At 39.5% G+C, this 21,780-nt stretch overlaps 1 protein-coding gene across 1 annotated transcript in view; it reads left to right on the top strand.

The window, feature by feature from the left end:
* Positions 1 to 21,780, top strand: part of LOC136884119 (protein lava lamp) — a 124,329-nt gene that overhangs the window by 35,279 nt on the left and 67,270 nt on the right. The window contains exons 4-6 of the mRNA XM_067156158.2: positions 810 to 1,168; positions 13,145 to 13,412; positions 17,229 to 17,337. Of these exons, the coding sequence (XP_067012259.2) occupies positions 810 to 1,168; positions 13,145 to 13,412; positions 17,229 to 17,337 (736 nt within the window). The remainder of the gene's footprint in view (positions 1 to 809; positions 1,169 to 13,144; positions 13,413 to 17,228; positions 17,338 to 21,780) is intronic.

Below are 21,780 nucleotides of genomic sequence, written 5' to 3'. Positions count from 1 at the left end.
GTGTTGGTGTTTTCAAGTTACGTTTAATGTTCTTTTCCATTTATAATTTAAGGATGAAGATGACCCAGTACAAGGTTCGAAACTAGTCCTGATGTAGTAAATAATATTAACATATTATATACAGTATTGAATATGTGGACTTTCTCATCATTGTTGATAGTGATAAATCATCAATATGGACCAAAATGAAATTAATTTCATATAACTTGTGATGTGAGCAAGATTCCTTGGTAATTATCACATACCTTCTTGTCACCCTTCTTAAATATAGATATTTCTATACCCTTACTCCAGTCCTCTGGCACGAATATTAACAGTTAACTTTAAGTTTGAATTTTAAGCTGGCTGTTATGCTTGTGCATTGTTAGACTGGCATTTAAAAAGAAATAATAAATAATATTAAAAATTTTAAATACTAAAAATCATTTGATGAAAGTTATGGTTTAATAATCAGTGATTTAATTCATCTGATTTAAATTTTGACCAAGTCTGGCACTTTTTCAGCCAATTCCAGAAAATGAGTACATTAAAAAATTTCTAAAAGGCTTAAACTTGAAGGAACATTATAAAAAGCCTTAAAGGTTCACTTCTTTTAAAATGCTCATAATTTTTAGTATGTCCATCTTGAAGGCTCAAATTGTAATCTTCTGCTATATGAATGGGCAAGTTAACCATTCAACTAGGATGGCTAATACATATGAGATCCCAAATGTTTTAAGAGAAACTGCCCTGTAAAGCCATTTCTAAAAATGTATTAATTTGGTTAGGGTCTTCACCTCTCAAACTCCAGTGCTCTGTCTTACTTTCAGGGTGGCATTTCTCTCCTTGCTGAGTCATCAGAACCTCTCCAACCACAGGAGATGTATGCTCAGATGGTATACAAGGACAAGAAGATTATGGAACAAAACAGCAGGATCCTTCAACTCGAGGCAAGCATTCTAGACCTGCAGGAGAATCTTAAGGAGAAAGATGAGGTGATAGATGCCAGGACAAGAGCCATAGCACTGATGTCTGAAGAGAAGGAGAAAAAGAGGAAATTTACTCAGGATAATCTGGATGATACTCGCGAGCAGATGAGGCTAATGCAGCACAACTTTATTAGTCTTGAGGCGGAAATGAAGCAGGAGAAACAAGAGCTCATGAAACAGATAGAAGCAAAGGACAGAAGGTAAGCTCAACCAGTATATAGGGTGTAAGATTTCAGGACACCTTCCTCACACATAGAAGAAGAAAATATGTTATATGGACATGGCTGTGGAAATGCTTTATTTCCATGTTACAGCTCATTTTCTTCAGCTCTACATACTACTTTATGGGGAGGAGGATGACATTATGGGGGAAAGTGACATAAAATTGGTAAGATTTGAACTAGAATATCTTACTCCGTTTTTGCAATATAACTTCAAAACTCTCAGAACAGGTAAACTTGTACATCTTCAAATAACTGTTAGCATCCTGAAAGTTTGCATTATTACTAGAAAATACTGTTATTCTATATTTTTTAACCCTTTCAGACCGAGTACGCACAATTGTGCGGGTTCGTATTTTAGTTATCCCTGACCGTATTTGATGTTTTTTCGGCGCTACACCGGACTGCAGTGATTGTGCAGGACACGTGGCGTGTATTTCAATTGATTTTAGTATGCGCTTGACCGCCAGGGCGAAGGAAGAAGAGTTTAAAAAGCACAGTTGATCGGCGAGATGGCAGGAAGCAGTAGTGCCGAAAGTAAGTATTTATTTACTGCGTTTATATTAATCTAGAAGCTTTACTGAATACCGGAATATATTCAATGAAGTGTGTACATTGGTTAGTGAACGTAAATTTTGAAGCTACACCATCGTACGTGATACGAGGTTTTGAATTTTGATACGCACAATTGTGTGGGTCCTGTTTTTCGGATGTTAGTTTTTATTTTGTAAAATAAACTATTAATCAAAAGCATAAGTCTCAAACTAAAAGCAGTTGAACGGAAACAATATACTATATCGGACACACAAAGGGCTTCCAGGTCGGAGAGGATGAAAAAGTTCTGGGAGAAGAAGAAGAATAAATTAACTCAAATGTATTGATTTCAGTGCTCCAATGTGGGCGTAAAATATGTAAATAAATAATAATAATAAACTATTAATATGTGTATTGAGGAGCATTTTAGTCAGTTCTTGACGTACAAACAAAACTTCACACCTCCAGTTTTCTTTCAGGTCTGAAAGGGTTAAATATAGTACAATTTAATTTTTAGTATGCATCTCAAATTTCAGGTACACTTTTCTGGGTAATGGCTGTACTTCAGGAAGTAAAATTTCAGAACCATGCCTTAGTAGGCTTGGTGTGTGATAAAAGACTTCGGTTAGAACAAAAATTATACTTCCTTTTTATTTTCAGACACTTTAAATTTCTGATCTTGAAAATGAAAAAAAAATTCAAAAAATACGCCCTGTGCGTCACTGAGGGATAAATTTCTTGTTTTTTTAAGACTATCTTACAGATGACAGTACACATAAAGAGAATGTTTAATTTCAGCTGTGTATATTTAATAGTTCCTTAGTAAAATGTGCCTGAAATTTGGGATGAATACTAAAAATTATATTTTACTATATTTAAAAAGTATTGAATAACTCCGTTTCCTAGTACAGTAATGTTAAAAACTTTTAGGATGCTAACTGTTAAGAAAAAGTCCAAATTTACCTGTTCTGAGAGTTTTTAATTTATATTCCAAAAATGGTATAAGATATTCAAATTCAAATCTTACCTATTTTTATGTCGCTTTTCCCTGTAATGTCGTCCTCCTCCCCTTAATCATGAGAAGCACACAGGGTCAAAACTTACCAGCATACCACGTGAAACTTTTTTTTTTTTTTTACATGAACTGTTCAAAATACTTTCCATTAGCATTGATACATGGACCAACCCACCATCGCTTTGAATCCTGGAGGTGTTTCTGTATCCCTGGAGTATTGCATGTGGTCTCTTGGTCATGTCTGGTTAAGTTGGAATTCTTAGGTTCTCTCCCATTGTTTTGTGTTCCATTTGACAAGGTAGCTGGGCAGAGTGACTCAGATGGTTGAGGCACTGGCCTTCTGATGCCAACTTGACAGGTTCGATCCTGGCTCAGTCCGCTGGTATTTCAAGGTGCTCAAATACGTCAGCCTCGTGTTGGTAGATTTACTGGCACGTAAAAAAAACTCCTGCAGGACTAAATTCTGGCACTTTGGCATCTCTAGAAACCGTTTAAGTAGTTAGTGGGACATATCCGAAGTAACATATATTGACTTAACCCTTTTGATGCCAGGCTGTAATGTACTGGTTGCGCTAAGAATGCCAAGACAATGTTATTGAAAATACACACACTAAGGAAAAACATTCTCCTATTTACATTTTTGCAGGTAAATCCCTGTTCTTTTTTCTATAACACACAGGTGAATAGAGAACATGTGAGTGTGACTGTAATTGCAACAACGTTCCATTTTCTCCATTTAAAAGTGTGTGAATTTTTTATTATTTTTTGAAAAACTAAGTTTCAAAATTTGACCTAATTTTTGTGTTTATTGTGTATTTTTATCCTGGGTATGATACCTTTGTGAGAATATTCAGCTGATTTTGAATTTAGAAAACTAATATTTATACAATTCTTGACAGTACTTTTTGAGATTTATGAAATTTTACAAAATTATGGACACACGGGTTAAATACACAATAACCTCTTCTTTACTTCGAACACTTTTCAGTCAATAAATTATTCTCTAATGAATCACTTATTGTTAAAACATTGCGTATTTTAATCATCTTTCATGTACTTATCCATCTTCACACTGTTGTAAGAAACGTATAAACTAGGGAGATAACAAACACGTGACATGAAGCGGTAGTGTGCAGAGCTACCACGCGCGAAATTTACAATGTGTCGAAAGGAAGCTTTTATAAAACTTCACTGATATCAATATTGCGTGTTGTCAATATTTCTGGAGAGTAAAAGCTTCAATCTTTCCTGCGGTATTACTTATGCTGCCCTCGTGCAGCAGGACACGAAGATACATGCAAAAGAAGAATGTGGCCGACAGGTTGCCCCCCCCCCCCACCCTGGCATTTGTAGTAGCAGCTCGCATGGCCGATAGATTGGCCACCTGGCACTATAAGAGTTAAGGTAATCTTCACATGCGACTCACTTCATTGCCTTACTACATGTAGCGTCTAATTGTTTAGTGTTTATTACAGACTTGATGCTCGTATCAATGCTAGCGGAGGGAATTTTGATCATTACATGTGGTATGCTGGTACGTTCTGTTCCTGGGTATTTCACGTTATTAATAAACTATGTTGAGTTGTAGAAAAGTTCTAACGTGGAAGTAAAGCTTTTCCTGACCCATGTCCATATAATGTATTTTCTTTTACCTGTGAGGAATGTGTCCGGATTTTTTGGCCAGACGTTATTGTTACACTTTATGTACAGTAGAATCCTTATTTAACATTTTTACAGGGACCTGATTTTTTTAAAACCTTAAATGGGGGTTTACCTTAAATCAAAGCTTCAGTAGGAAGCACACCTTTTCCAGAGATCTTTGCCTATATTAACATAAATTGTACCATCATATATTATTTAAACAATGACACCAATGAAACAAGGAGATATCTACCTTTCGTCTTCTTTTTGACAAATTTTTGTAGGTGAATTCAAAACTGCATCAGTTTAAGATTGTTCATATAATGTTATACCAATTTTCCATAAAAGTTGAGAAAGCTACCAAAAGATTCACAATTAAGTATTTATTTATTTTCCACCTAGTCGATACAATGATTGCTTAAGGCAACTTTTAATGGTCAAAAGTGGTACATGTTTCGTATATTATCAACATCTTCAGCCACATAACACTGTCAATTTTTGGTAAAGAGACAAAGTCTCTCATAGTGCATTGGCACTGCCGGTGGCTCCAAGTAGCCTACGCAGTGGCCTCCACGGTATGCACTAGCCAGTGTCTTGGTAGGTGTGCTAGGTACCAACTGATGAGCCCAACCTAGCACACGAGGGTGAAACACTGGCAACCAGGAATGAGTTAGCTGGAAAATGTATAATGTCCAATAACGGACAATTTATATTGGTATTATAAATTTACTCATTCGGGACAAATATTTCAGATTCCCTATGGGAATCAACATCTATGCTGACCCACGTCATATTTTCCCCTTGGTGTAATTTTCCCACCCTTAATTTTGAATTGGAAATTTGGGGGAAATAAAACTTCATGTTTTTCCACCATGATTATATAAAAGTTTTCTGTCATCAGTGTGTTTTCCACTTTTTTTGTGTGTGTGCAAAATCTGCAGTCATGGCAACATTAAGGTGTTTTTAAACGTAACATTCGTTCGTTGAATAATGCAACAAATATGCACATAGCGGTGTTCAATATGCCATGGCTAGACACTGTGCAGTATCAAAATACAAAGCCGGCCTCATGGTTACAGCGCTAATGAATGGATTGTGGCCCATAATCTTCCAGTAAAGGATGCAAATTTTAGCAGCTACACATGCATAAGGTAACGTAGTGTTTGAGCGACCAGCTCACTTGCAAATGATTCAACGTATCCGCCACTTTCTCTGCCATGTACATTTTAAAACACTTCATTTCTTTTCAACCGAGCGAGTTGGCCATGTGGTTAGGGTCATGAAGCTGTAAGCTTGCATTTGGGAGATGGGTTAGTTCGAATATCACAGTCAGCAGCCCTGAAGATGGTTTTCAATGGTTTCCCATTTCCACACCATGCAAATGCTGGGGGTGTTCCTTCATTAAAGCTCTGGTTGCTACCTTCCCATCCTTGGGTCACCGAAAACCTTCAATGTGCCAGTGCGATATTAAACCACTAGAACTTTCAAAATGCAAGACAGTCTACGTCAAGAGCTTACACTGACGGCAACAGTGTTAAAACATATTGTGTAGCCAGTGCGTTCCGAAACCTGGGTCATTTAATCCATAAATAACAATGTTACATACGGTCTAGCCACGTTAAATGGAATAAAATATTAAATTCATTATCTAAAATATATCTTACGTTCAACAGCACCTTTCTAGCTGTCGCCCTATTGTTTCAATGCCTGACCATGAGTTTGTATGCGGTGACTGAGAAGCACAAGCGGCAACACTGCAGTAAGAAGACTGTACTGCTCAGTAAATTACTCATGATGTGCACGCATCACTAGTATGCTAGTCGTAACCACGCAGGAGGTGCGCTCTTGTTCCATAACATACACCAGTCTCTTTGTTAATGATTTGTATATAATGCAAGTGAATAATGGTTAGTGATGGGTAAGTAAAACAGGAGTTACAATGCACAGTTTAAATTAGTAGTGATTGAATTCAGAGAAAATGATACCAATCGTGCTGCATCGCCTGAGTTTTGTGTAAAGCCAGCAGATGTTCGCTACTGGCATGAATAAAATAGACAGTTGCAGTGAACCAAGAAGACAGCCTTATCATTTCTGTGACCAAAATACGAAGGTGGTTTGAAAAGTCCGTGCAAAGTCCGAGAGATGGCACCACCGGCGCGTATCGAGGTCATGTTTAGTTAGTAGCATCTCTTCAATGAACGCACACCAAGTTTCAGCCATATTGGTCTATTTCTTTGTGTTTGGCATTTGTGTGAATCAAGGAAGTCGAGTGATTTTCAAGAAATGGGCAAAAAAGAATTTTGTGTGGTGATTAAACATTACTTTATGAAAGGCAAAACACCTCAGGGGACTAAAGAGAAGCTTGATAAACATTGTGGTTACTTGGCACCTTCGATTAGAACAGTTTATAAGTGGTTTCAGAATTTTCGAACTGGCCATATGGGCACAAGTGACGCTGAACGTTCCGGACGGCCTGTGGAGGTTACAACTCCAGAAATCATTGATCAAATCCATGATATGGTGATAGATGACAGAAGAGTTAAGGTGGGTGAGATTGCTAGTGCTGTGGGCATCTCGACTGAACGGGTACATAATATTTTGCATAAACATTTGGGCATGAGAAAGCTATCTGTAAGATGGGTGCCGCGATTGCTCATGCTTGACCAAAAACGGAATCGTGTGAAGTGTTGCAAGGATGGTTTGCAGCTGTTCTAGAAGAATCCGGAGGACTTAAAGCATCGTTTCATCACTGTGGATGAAACATGGATACATTACTATACTCCTGAGACCAAACAACAATCTAAACAATGGGTTACCAAGGGGGAATCGGCACCAAAAAAGGCGAAGACCGTTCCTTCGGCCGGAAAGGTTATGGCGACAGTCTTTTGGGATTCACAAAGAATAATCCTCCTTGACTATCTGGAAAAGGGTAAAACTATTCATCGTTATTGGACTGTTTGGAAACCGAGCTGCAAGAAAAACGCCCGTGATTGGCCCACAAGAAAGTCCTTTTCCATCACGACAACGCACCTGCACACACCTCAGCAGTTGTGGTCGCAAAATTAATGGAAATAGGATTCCAACTCGTTTCACATCCCCCCTATTCTCCAGACTTGGCTCCCTCGGACTACTATTTGTTCCCCAATTTGAAGAAATGGCTAGCGGGACAAAAATTTTATTCAAACGAGGAGGTGATTGCAAACACTAATGGATATTTTGCAGACTTGGACAAATCCTATTATTCGGAAGGGATCAACAAACTAGAGCATCGTTGGATGAAGTGTATAAGCCTAAAAGGAGACTATGTCAAAAACTAAAAAGAGTTTACCCCAAACACGTAAATAGTTTTTATTTTTGCACAGACGCCCCTTGTAAGAACAGTATGCAGAAATTGAAACAGAACTGTTAAAATATGTAACTAGTGTAAGAGATGGCAGCTGTTCAGCTCTGCACAAAATGCTACAATTAAAGGCACTGGAGGGGCAGAGAAAAGCAGTATAAGAATTTCACAGTTACAAACAAGCAGAGAGTGGCTGTGTGGATTTATGAAGAAGAACAACCTTTCTCTTTAAAGGAGGAGATCTGTATCCAGTGTTTGCTGGAGAATCAGACAGAAAAAGTGGTGAAATTCCATCCTTATTTTAGATTAAAATTAGCATAATTTCCCCTTTTTTTAAAAAAAAAGTTAAAATTGCTTAAAAAGTGGCACAATTATGCAAGCAAATACGGTAAGTAGGACAATCGAGAGGAAATTATTGCTAATGTTTTGACATTTATGAAGGAGGAAAACAAGAAAAATGGTTTCACTATTCCTGTGAAAAAGTGTATGAACATGTCTGCTGCATATGGTGTCTGTGCCTGTTATTAATAAAATAGAAAAAGAGTTGGATAATGTTGAAACTGGAATTTCAGAGTGTTTCAGTACAGCAGTAAAAATTTTAAAAATAGACCTAGGCCACCAACAACAGAAGAATGACAACTGAGCAGTTTTCTGCACAGTTTGAGCCGGAGCTGTCAGGCTGCGTTCGGGAGATAATGGGTTCAAATCCCACTGTCGGCAACTCTGAAGATGGTTTTCCGTGGTTTCCCATTTTCTCCTTAATTAAGGCCACAGTCGCTCCCTTCCCACTCCTAGCCCTTTCCTATCCCATCATTGCCATAAGACCTATCTGTGTCAGTGCAACGTAAAGCAGATTGTAAATAAAATAATCATTCCCTGTTTAAGAAAGGAAATTGCCAAAAATGTTCCAACTACAGGGGAATAATGCTCCGTTCTCATGGGCTTAAAGGGATTCTTGACTTGGGAGTGTGGTTTGGTGACCACAGGGCCCTTAGCTGAGTCCTGGCATTGCTTCCATTTACTTGTGCCAGGCTCCTCACTTCCATCTGTCCTATCCGACCTCTCTTGGTAAACTCTTGTTGTTTTCAAACCCTGACAGTATTAGAACATTCGAGGCCTAGGGAGTTTCATTTTTATGCCTTTTGTGGGCCTTGCCTTTCTTTTGGCCAATGCCTCCATTTTTCAAAAGTGTTGGACCCCTTCCATTTTTGTCCTCTCGTTAGAGAAGCGCTGGGGGAAATTGAGCGCCGGTGTGATTTTGTTGCACGATAACGCAACACCTTACAAGGCCCACCAAACGTGAGAACTGCTGCAGCGTTTCAAGTGGGAGGTCTGGCAACATCCACCCTACAGTCCCGACCTAGCGCCATGTGACTTTCATCTGTTCGGTAAGCTCAAAACGGAGCTCGGTGGTCGACGTTTCCAGACCGATGAGAAGGTGAAGGCCGCTGTCTCCGAGTGGTTGCGGAACGCTGGAGGAAATTTCTATGCAGCCGGCATCGACAAGCTTCTCTTTAATCGCTTTACGCCACTGGTGCAACGTTTGACAATATGACGCCATGTTGATCGTCGTTCCTTTCGGCATGAATTCCACGTGCAGCAAACCCTCCATGTCAAGGAACACTGTCGCCATAACCTTACCAGCTGAAAGTTGAACCTTGGTCTACTTTCATTGTGGTGATGAGGGGTGCACCCATTCCATTGATGTTTGCTTCATTTCGGGGGTGAAATGGTGGACCCACGTTTCGTCGCCTGTGATGATTCGCCGCAGAAACCCGTTGCCGTCTGCGGCATAGCGTTGCGAAAATGCCAGGGAGGATTGGAAACGTCCCTTGTGCTCATCGGTGAGAAGATGTGGGACCCATCTTTGACACAGCTTACGATATCGACGGTCCTCGTGAACAACGGCGAACGCACTGCCATACGACATGTTCAGCTGCGTCGCGATTTCTCTCAGTTTAATGCGCCGGTTCTGCCTAATGAACTCATTCACACTGTTGACCTTTGCACGGGTCCTGGACGTTGCGGGCCTGCCTTCGCGATGGTTGTCCGTGAAATCCGTGCGTCCGGTTTCGAATTGCTGACACCACTTTACGATACCTTGCCGGGAAATGGCCCGCTCCCCATACACAGCACTAATTTCACGATGAATGTCCGTGCAATTCTTCTTTTTGGCCCATAGGAATCGTATTGTTATGCGCACCTCATATTTGGAGTGAACGTCCAGTTGACGCGCCATTGCATTTGGCCACTATTTACACAATACTAGACGAGACACCACAGAGACCTGCCTAACAGGCGTGTGGGCTGTGTCTGTCCCTTTCTCCGCTGTGCCCACGTTTGCGACACACAGCGCGCTGCTGCAGCGCGTTAGTGCCACTAACCTTTTGATTCACCTATGTATATTATTAATTTTGCTAATTTCTGAGTGTTCTAAGTGGTTTATGTAGATCTCAGCTGATATTCCTGAAGCTGGTAAATGAGTACAGAACCTCATATTCCACTGAACACAACGTTCCCCGCATATTTGCAGCCCAACTATGCACTTTTGAATCTACCTTATACAACTGCTGGACATAATGTTGGCATTATAACATAAGATATTTGAACTTGACACCAGGATGTCAGTGACTCTTTAGACTCTAAGAATTGTATCCTATTTTTAACATTATAGCAAATATAATTTTTGCAATATGTGGCATTCATGGGACTCTCGGAAGTCAAACAAAGCCTTTTAACTTCAAAGTTGTACCATATGTATATATCTTAACTTAAAGCATTTTATTATAATAATGGCATTCATGTTTAATCTTAGTAATGTTTTATTCTGTACAGACTCTATTGAATAAGCAGGTTCATCAACAGCTGACGATGACCTATTTAACAGGTCAAAACCAGTTCTATCTTTTAATGTAATTAAAATTTTAGACACGTTGTAAAATAAAGTATTGATTAGGTGGAAAACTTTTTTTTTTGCTAGGGGCTTTACGTCGCACCGACACAGATAGGTCTTATGGCGACGATGGGATAGGAAAGGCTTAGGAGTTGGAAGGAAGCGGCCGTGGCCTTAATTAAGGTACAGCCCCAGCATTTGCCTGGTGTGAAAATGGGAAACCACGGAAAACCATTTTCAGGGCTGCCGATAGTGGGATTCGAACCTACTATCTCCCGGATGCAAGCTCACAGCCGCGCGCCTCTACGCGCACGGCCAAGGGTGGAAAACTCTCATCCTTCATACTTGTGTACTCAAACTATCAATACGGACCTCGAAGCTGATAGATTATAGTGGCTTCAGGCCTTGAAGGCAAAAATCTGTTCATAGTTTTTCTCTATATTGAGAAGGCATATGACAACATTTAATATTATGAAGGTGGGAATAATAAATGTTAGGACGCTGACAGGTAAAATGAGATGAGAGGGAAAATGTTGCAGTGATGGGACTGAGTGAGGTCAAGTGGAAGGGGAACGGAGTGAAGAGGATGAGTAGAGAGTACAACCTATACTGGAGAGGCAGAGAATGGAGTAGGAATGATCGTTAACAAAATCGTGGATGAAAATGTGGGTTAGATTACGTAAGTGATAGAATAATCAAGAGTACGACCGAGGACGGAAGATGGAGTGAAAGATTTCATTCAAGTTTATGCACCCCAAATCGAAAACAGTGAGGGGAATATAGAGGAATTCTTGGAGACATTCAAAGAAGTAATCACAATTGTGGAAGTGATAGTCATGGGAGACCTCAATGGCACAAGTTGGAAATGACAAAATTGGTAAAGAAGGAAGTGATAGGTCCATTTGGATATGGAGAAAGAAACGCTGAGGGAAATACATATATTGACTTTTGTAAGAGAAATGGAATGATTGTGGGTAACACTTGGTTTAGAAAGAAGAATATTAGAAAGATCACTAGATATGACTGGAATGACAGGAGGACAATAAGAGTTATTGATTATTTTTTGGGTTGAGAAAATAAATCGTAAATGGTTAATGGATGTAACAGCACTACCAGGTGAGACATTTGATAGAGACCACAAAGTAGTGGTGGCAAAATTGAAAATGGTTAAAATTGTGAGAGTAAAAGAAACAAGACAGAAGAAAACATAAGAATGGAAATTAAAAGATAAATAGAAAGTGCAGAAGAAGAATGGACCAAATTTTAAAACACGTTTGCAAGCTGTGCGGAGAAGATTTGTGGTAGAACTTTGACGAAAGTGAAGGAAAAGGAGACACTTTAGTGGAATGAAAAGTTGAAGGAGGTTGTTAAAGAAAAGAAAGCATGGCAAGAATGGAATAGATATGGGAAAGAAGGACGTAAGATTAAATATCAGGAAATTAAAAACGTAAATATTGTAAAAAGTGGTAAATGACGAAAAGAAAAATAACTGAGAGTGATTCACACAACGGTTGGAAAAGAAGGTAAATGGTGGAAAAAGGATGTTGTACGAATTGATAAAATATAAGAAAAAATCTACACAAAACAGGTGAAGGACAAGAGTGGGTATATAATAACAGACCCAGAGGAGATAAAAGAATAGGTGGAAAGACTATTTCAAACTCCAGAATGTGAAAAATGATGCAGAAAAGAGTGTGGTGGCAGATCCGGAAATGGAGAGTGATATGGCAATGGCAGAGGTGGAAGGTTGATGATGAATGTTTTACTTGCCCTCGTTATATGCAGACTTTTCTCCTTCTCTTTCGTCTTTTCCATCCAGCATCCTATGGTAATTCCTGCTCTGTTCAGATCCAGGCAGTTTCAGTTTTATAAAGCCTAGGGGGTCTTTCATTTTCCTGCCTTAAAAACATTCTCCTCATTTAGCTGATACCTTTATTTGTTGAAGGATTGGATCTCTTGTTCTTTGTCCGATGCTTATCAGTAGTAGCGAGCAGTTTTCTTTGCTGTAATAGGATAGATTCATCTAGTTCTAAGAGTCCTTATCTCACAAGTAACTTATGTAAGGGGTTTAAATGTATAGAATATACATAGGGCTTTTAAATGGCCATGCATGGCCATATTTATGCAACTCTTCACAGGTGTGTTGCTCCTCGTTGAAATCTAACCTGTTATTGCATGAAAATCGGCTCTTTAATTATTAGTAAGAGGCTTGATGCCGGGCTGAGTGGCTCAGACAGTTGAGGCACTTGCCTTCTGACTCCAACTTGGCAGGTTCGATCCTGGCTCAGGCCAGTGGTATTTTGAAGGTGCTCAAATACGTCAGCCTTGTGTTGGTAGATTTACTGGCACTCAAAAGAACTCCTGCAGGACTAAAATCCAGCACCTCAGCATCTCCAAAAACCATTTAAAAAAGTAGTTAGTGGGACGTAAAGCAAGTAACATTATTATTAAGAGGCTTGATAATTCTGTTGTTTTTCCTATGGAACAAAAATCACCCCTTCTTGTTTGTATGTGGGTTTGTTTTAATTTCAGATTGCATCAGTTGGAAGAGAGCAACCAAAAATTAGAATCTGTTCGCTATGATTTAAGTACACGTATTGCAGAACTCCAGAGCAAAGTTGTAAATCTGCAGACTCAGAACTCGGATCTTCAGAAAATGCATACGGGAGGACCTGAAGGAAGTCGTGTAGAACAACTCCTGAAACAATTGGATGATGCCAACAAGCAAATGATTAAGAATAAGGCTCAGTACAAGAACAAGATTAAACAACTGACCAAGCAGTTGGACAGTCTGAAAAAGGTAACTAGCATCAGAAGATTGATAATTTCTCTATGTTTTGTATATAAAACTAGGGTTTAAGTTTGGAAATAAAATTGTCACAAAAATGCACTGCTGAAAAATTATATAGATGCAAATTGCAAAATGTTTGTGCAGCATACCAAATCATTATATAGAAAGATATAATGGATAAGATTTAGAGAAACAAAAATTATGTAATTTACTTCTTGGAATTTTATTACTCTCAGATTTATCTGATAAACAAACTAAACTTGTATCCTCATTCTGAGGTGATGCAACTCTTCTCAGGCACACCCCCAATGGAGGTGAACTGCATGTACCATTTTAACTACATACCAGCCCTCCTGCCATTCTTAAATCTCTGGCATTTACAGTGAAAAGCTATTCAAAATAGAAGTTATTAAATGAAGATACATATTGAAATTAAACTTAAATAAAAAATAAGAAACTGAATTTCTATAACATGCCATATGCTCTTCTGTTTCTCCGCCCAAAATTGTATATTTTGAGATTGTTACAGAATTACTTCATGTGTTTTTTTTTTAAGAAATGTATTCTTGGTTGGAATTTGTTTCATGAATTAAGTCAGTCATCATTGGTGCTGAATTACCTATGTGTTTCACTGGTGACATTTTAATAAGTGTTACTGGAGAAGAGAAGTTTTGAATCTACATTAATCTAAAGCTGGAGTCTGTCCATTCGAAATTCATTTCTGAGGACAGGATAATAAATGCTGCATCTGTACTTTGTGTTATTTTCCAACTCATCCCACCATCACAGCTGTAGTCTATCAAAGGGCATTTCTTTTTGTTTTGTTTTTTTGGCATTCCCTCCATCACAACTCTAATCATTGTCTTTTCAGGCTACCTTGACACATGAACAACCAGTATGTTTGCTAGTAGGTATGTCAAGTCAAGGATGAGACTGATACAGGTTTATGAAAGTAACAAATCTGTTGTAGCCCTTACCATAGGACACGGTGTTTACAGTGCACTGTGATTTATGGTATGGGCTAGAAAAGAACTGATATTTTCATTGACCAGTGTTAGTCTCATTGTTGGCTTGGACATTATGAAAGTAAGTGAGCAGTGCTAGTAATGCTATTCCTTATGCAACCAGTCCCTCTGGTGAATGGTGTGCAAGTGTTGCCTATAGGATTGGGTTGGTGTTGAACTTGGCAGACTGATATATAATGATTGTGGGGAAAGCAATAGGAAACAGCACCACTCCTCATTTTTCTAGTATCGAGTGAATTGGGCGTGCGGTTAGGGGCGTACAGCTGTGAGGTTGCTTTCTGGAGATAGTGGGTTTAAACCCCAATACCCCAATGTCGGCAGCTCTGAAGATGATTTTCCATGGTTTCCCATTTTCACATTAGGCACACCTGAACCTTAATTAAAGCCACAGCTGCTTCCTTCCACACTCCTAGCCCTTTCTTGTCTCATCGTCACCGTAAGACCTATCTGTGTCAGTGCAACATAAAGCCAATTGTCGATTTCTCTAATGTGCCTCTTCAGTGATGCCTAAGCCATCTATGACATCTGATTGCAGAGATGTTGAGGAGACAACTAGCCTTCAGGCTGAGTACTCACCATACATCTGCACTAGATACAAGGATTATTTCCTAAATCATTTTAACTATGGTACATCTTCTGATAAAGCAGTAGTAATATAGATCCTCAATATGCATTTTGAAGGCCAGTGAAATGTACTTGTCAGTGCTAAAACTAAATTTGATCAGGGTACAGGAGCAAGGGGCAATCAGAAGATAAATGAATAGAGATCATTATCTTGGAAAAAAATGAACACAAATCTTGTCCATCTGCAGGGGCAGTTATACAATTTGGAACATTGTTTACACAGAAATTCCCATGTGTGTGGGATAATTCCTTCACATTCCAGTGCCTGTCTTCTGTTACACTCTTGTCTATAATGGTCTCTGGCACCTTTGAGTGAGCACTCTGGCAGCAGTTCAACTGTTTGCTACACGTCTACATTTGAAGACCGCAAAAACTTCATTCACTCAGCGCTTCCCTTAGCTCCGCAGAACACTGAAGACATGGCTTATCGTGCAGATCGAGGTAGGCAGTGGGGGACGTAGTTGTCTTCAAATGAAGCCACTAGTGGATTTACACTATTTCGCGAAGGCTACTCGCAGAGGAATTTTGTCAGAATACTAGGGGTTACTCAGAATATGATTTGGCATTTTTGGAATCATTTCCAGGAAACTGAAAGTGTTGCCAGATGCTGTTGCATGGGCACAAAAGGAAAATAACCCTAGAGCAGGATCATTATGTATGTCTACAAGCTCTCTGAAACTGCCAACTTACAACATGAGCACTGCAGGTGGAACTACAGCAGGCTTCTGCTGTACGAGTTAGTGACCAAACTGTCATAAGGGGACAATATAAGATCTTGACAACCTGCTTAAATACCTGCACTGGACAGATGACATCATGGCAGGAGACTGCAGTTTTCTAGAGAACTGCACTGGCAGCTAAGACACTGGCACCCTGTTCTGTTCTCAGATGAATCCCATTTCATGTTATATCGTGTTGACAGTCGTCTGCAATTCTGGAGAAGATGTAGGCAGCAATTTCATCCAGCAGCTGTTCAGCCTATTGTTTCATATGGAGATGAATCTGTAATAGTGTGGGCAGGCATAAGTCATGACACAAAAACCGATCACCTGATCGTTTGCCATGGATCTTTAACTGCTCAACGGTTCATTGACAAGATATTAGTGCCACACGATTCCTCACATAAAACAACTTCAATAAAACTTAGTATCACGTATGATAATGCTAGAGCATACAGTGCCAACAACGTTCAGAGATTTGTGCAAGAGCATGAGGTACAGGCTCTGAAGATGCCCTCTTGGAAGAATGGGAATGTCTGCCTCAACTTAACAGGTGGTGTATTGTCAGAAGCACGAGAATGAGTTGTGAAGCTATTACTCTTACAAGGGGTGGCAGTACTCTTTCTTAACCTATTGGCATATTGATTTTCTAGCCCTTCGCATACCCACGATTAGTATTTACATAAATCACAGTTCACGAGAACTTTAATTTATTAGTTATTACAGTTTTCATATGCAAACTTTAATTTTGAAAAATGAAAATCCAAAGCCTGTTTCTAGTTATTCGACTAGGTTAGGAATGGAATGAATAGCACACCCACCAAAATGCATGGCTAGTGCATACCTACTGATGAGCCCAACTTGGCACACTGGGGTGAAGCACTGGCAACGAGGAATGAGTTAGCTGGAAAATTTATAATGTCCAAAAATGGACCAACTATATTGTTATTACTGTTTGAGATAATTTAACTTATTCACTATTGTGAGAAAGAGTAACTCTTCCTCTTTCCGACAATATATAATATGTCATTGCCATCTCTCGGTGAACGTCTGAAATATGTGCACAAAGCTACCCGTGCTCGGCTCTACAGCTGCGAACCATCAAGCTACATTACATCCCGCGAACAATCACACGGTTGAGAGTTATGTCGCTTAATTACGATGTAGCCATTTTGGTGTATGACTGGGACCACTTTGTTTATGACTGTATTGAGTGTCTAGAGAATGCTTTTTGTTTCAGTTCTTAATCATTTGCGAAGAAGAAGGAGGTTGGTTTCCCTTGTGTGTCTTGTTTTCATTTCATATTATGGAGGTATGAACATATAAAAAGAGTGACCAAGTTTCTTTGAACAAGTATTAATGTGGCAGAGAACATTGAGTGGATGTCATTTACATCTATGTTTGATGTGTGATCTGGAGGCTGCTTGAGACAAAAGCAAATCACTTCCATGTTTCAGGTGTCGGATGCCAGTGGAGAGATCTTGCAATTACAGCAACGAGTGGCTGAGCTGGAAGAGGACAAAGGTAACCTACAGTTACATCTGGTAGACTTTGATGAATTGAAAGGTAAAAACAACCACGTTTGTGGCAGAATTCTCTGTACGGGAGCAGGGGTTGTTGGTGGTTGCTGTGTTGTGGGGCTTGCTCAGTTAACAGCCATGGCTTAATGTTCTCCTTTCCTTCCCATTGCTATAACCATCTTGGACTACACATCACCACCACCACCACCACTGTTTGGAACTCTACCATGCATGGGTTGGAAATCATTGCCATTTTAATACAATATTAACAGTATAATCAGCTAGTATTTTATGTTCCCTTGAATATCCATGTATTATGTTCTAAAGTTGGGCTTTCGCTGCTGCACGTGAGGTTCAATTCTCAGGTGGTGCATGTTTGGTGTGTGCTGAAAGATTTGGAGATTGGACAGATTTCCTCCAGATCAATGAGTGTGATGCATCACTTTCAATGCAGTATGGTTCTGTAAGTGACCTAAATGGCCATTGGCTGCATGCAGTAAATTATTTATATCTGGGAAACACATGTGAACTAGGAGCAAAGCCTTATTTCTGTTTATTTTTATGGCTATGAACAGAATCATCAGCTCCATGTTCTTAATATACAAGTCTTTTCAGCATTGTCTGCAAGCCTCTTTGAATTAACTAGGCTCCTCCACGATCCTGAACTTGCAAGTAGCTCTGTGGCCTCATTTAGTTGTACACCTTCTTCTTCTTCCTTTCCACTCTTCTGGGTCAGGTTGTAAATCAAGGTCCACCACAGTTTTCTGTCTTTCCAGAGCTGATGACCTAGCTGTTAGGCCCCTTTAAACAACAAACAAATATCTGTCTTTCCACCACTCCCTTCCTTCCTTCAATATTTCTGCTACTTTTACTTCTTTCTTCTTTATACTCTCCTTCATCCACTCACCTCTTTCTGGACCTTTCCTGTTGTCTTCCTCCTATTTTCTCCATAAATACTTACTTTGGAACTCTATCTTCTTCCATTCTCATGGTGTGTTCATACCATTTCACGCTTACTGGTCTCTATTTTGTCTTGCAGTTTAGGAAATCCAATTCTGTTTCTGATTTCTATGTTTCTAATTTTATCCCTTTGTTTCTTCCCAATTATTCTTCTAAGGAATTTCATCTCAGCTGCTTGGATTCTGCTTTCATCACGTTTTGTTGTTGTCCATGTTCCCACAGCATATGTCAAAATTGGTGTGTAATACATTGAGTACAGAGTTTTCTTGCATTTCTCTGGGACATCCCGGTTCCACACTATACCTGTTGCACATTGGTAAAACATATTAGCTTGTTGGATTCTCTTTCCAATTTCTGTATTTATTTTCCCACCTTCCATAAATATACTCCCCAACTATTTGAAGCTTTTTACAATTTCTAATTGTCTTCCATTACCAGGCGAGTTGGCCGTGCACTTAGGAGCATGCATCTGTGAGCTTGCATCCCGGAGATAGTGGGTTCGAACCCCACTGTTCGCATGTTCGCAGCCCTGAAGATGGTTTTCCATGGTTTCCCATTTTCACACTGGGCAAATGGTGTGGCTGTACCTTAAGACCATGGGCGCTTCCCACTCCTAGCCCTTTCCTCTTCCATCATCGCCCTAAGACCTATCTGTGTCAGTGCGACGTAAAGCAAGTTCAAAAAATAATAATTCTTCAACTACAATCACCTAAAACCTTGATACTCTTCCTCGTTTTCTCTTTTTTTTCTCTCTCTCTTCTTTCCGGGTGAGTTGGCCATGCGGATAGGAGCGCGCAGCTGTGAGCTTGCATCTAGGAGATAGTGGGTTTGAACCCCACTGTTCACAGCCCTGAAGATGGTTTTCAGTGGTTTCCCATTTTCACACCAGGCAGATACTGGGGTTGTACCTTAACGCCACAACCGCTTCCTTCCCATTCCTAGGCCTTTCCTATCCCATCATCGCCATAAGACCTATCTGTGTCGGTTCAACGTAAAACAAATAGCAAAAAAAAAAAAAAAAAATTAAAAAAATCTTGTTTTTCGTCTCTTTCCCCTTTTCTCTGCTCTTCTTTATATTCTAATTTCTTCTCTTCTCTTCTCTTCACTTCTCTCTTCTCATGTCTCTCTTCTATTTTTAATGTTGAAAACATTTCTTAGCAGACAAAGTAGGGGTCCCAATATTATGAAAAACATAGAATTAAGCAATTTCCTCAATTGTGCCAAAAGTTGAAGGGCTAAGAATTAAGCAATTTCCTCAATTGTGCCAAAAGTTGAAGGGCTAAAGGGCCCGGAAGGTTTCAAATTGTGAGTCTTGGATAGCTCTATCAAACTTTAAAAAAAAAAAAAAAAAAATTCATAAATCACTTCCTGTCTAAATGTAGTTCCAAAAAATCAGCCTAAAATTGGTCTCTTTACACATTTTCTTTTTGATTCATATCCTAGGTAAATTAACTTATGTACATAATTCTTGGCGGGCTGAGTGGTTCAGACGGTGAGTCACTGGCCCTCTGACCCCAACTTGGCTGGTTCGATCCTGGCTCAATCCGGTGGTATTTGAAGGTGCTCAAATACATCAGCCTCGTGTCGGTAGATTTACTGGCATGTAATAGAACTCCTGTGGGACTAAATTCTGGCACATTGGCATCTCCAAAAACCATAAAAGTAGTAGCAGGACGTAATGCAAATAACATTATTATTACATAATTCTTTCTGTAATGTGTTCCTTGGTTCACTACCCTCAGGCATTTTTTGATATTTTGAAAAATGTCCACGCTGAATGTAGTTATAATGGCTTCAGTGAAACTTTGCATTGACTCACATTAGCGCTTGTAGTGGTAGAAGAGCAAACTGCTAATATAATCGACCGGATAACGATGATTAAGAAAAGGATTGTAATTTTAGGAATAAATAAAGAATATATTCTCATACTTCATTAGGATGTCTTCAACATTGAGTTGCTTGTCTGAAGGGCTAGAACTGTGGATTTATCTCTGCTCTTCTGTATTCTCTTTTCATTTCTCTCTTTTCTTTTTTCTCTTAAATTTTCTTTCCTCTTCTCCGTTTTTCATTTTCTCTTCATGTTGCTATTCTCTTCTCTTCCAATATCCAGGTTGATCAGTTTTTATATGACGTGATGCCATGTTTACAGCAGATGATGTTAAGAACATTTTGATTACCAAAGCAACAATCAGTGTGGGTAGGAATTTAAAAGAATTCAGAAATGAACATCAGTCAAAGCAGAATAGACATCAAAGACTAGAAGCCTCAAAAGAGGATGGAAATCTACATTGAAGATGACCGACTAGTGTGTTAAAAGAAAGAAGAGACCAGCACAAAGCATTAGCACACAAGACACACAGACAAACTTCTGATCTTCACACTTGATTGTTTTCCTCAAATCCAATTCTTCTAAATCTCCGTCAACAAGCTCCTTTCTGTGTCCCATGTGCATCACTCGCACATATTGAATAGGTGACAGTGTGCACCAGTGAAGTACGATGGCGACCTTTTGTGCCCCAGGACTGCTACATTTAATGTTATAGCCCAACAGGAACTCTGAAATTGACAGCTAATGGGTCTGTATTGAAAACTTTACACCACTGCAATTGGAGAAGATGGTTTCAGTATGGCGGAACTTGTGGAAGAGGCTATCTGCCTTGCAGAGAGAAAGGGGAACTCCAAAGGCTATAAGAGAAAAACCAGACGGAAAATCTCACAGCTCATAGCAGTTTTGAGGCAGCCCCTCCCTGGGTTAGGGTGCACTGGGGCAGTAACTCATTCATCCAAATTTTTATTGCTACAAGAAATAAGAGAGAGGATGATTAATACCCGACAGATCTGATTACAACGAAACTGGCAGGGACTAACAGTGACGCCTTTTGGTATATGGAATATGAGTACATACATAAGGAAATTTTATTTCCAAGTAAGAAATCTACTCTGGGATGATAAAATACTCCAGAAAGCAAAACTGACTGTGTTTTACACCTACTTCATTCCAGTTCTCACATATGGACTCAAAACGTGCACCCTGCATAACAAGGCAAATAGTAAAATCCAGTCAGCAGAAATGAAATTCATCAGAACAGTGAACCAAAAGACCAGGAAGGACAAGATTAGAAATGAAGCAAAATACCTGTTACCGAGTTTTTAGGAAGACGCAGGCTACAATGGTTTGGACATATTATGAGGACGGACGGAACAAGAACAGCAAGGAATTACTTTGACAGAGAAATGAAAGGGGGGAGGCCACGTGGGAGACCAAGGAATAGATGGATTGACCCAGTTAAATCGGAGGTCAGCAAGAGGAATGCAAATTGGGAGGACATAGAGGGAACTATACTTTGACAGGAAGAAGTGGCGAGTGCTTGTATACCACAACCGGGAAACTGGAGCTGAAAATTGATGATGATGATGATGATGATGATGATGATGATGATGATGATGATGATGACATGAGGAAATCTGGATTGGATGAGTCACCTCATGGTGGATTGAATATATACAACTTGCTGAAAGTAAGGAAGAG

Source organism: Anabrus simplex, chromosome 12, assembly GCF_040414725.1.
Source record: "Anabrus simplex isolate iqAnaSimp1 chromosome 12, ASM4041472v1, whole genome shotgun sequence".
Lineage (NCBI taxonomy): Eukaryota > Metazoa > Arthropoda > Insecta > Orthoptera > Tettigoniidae > Anabrus > Anabrus simplex.
Note: the sequence above shows the minus strand (reverse complement) of the source record. Positions and strands in the feature narration are given on the sequence as shown.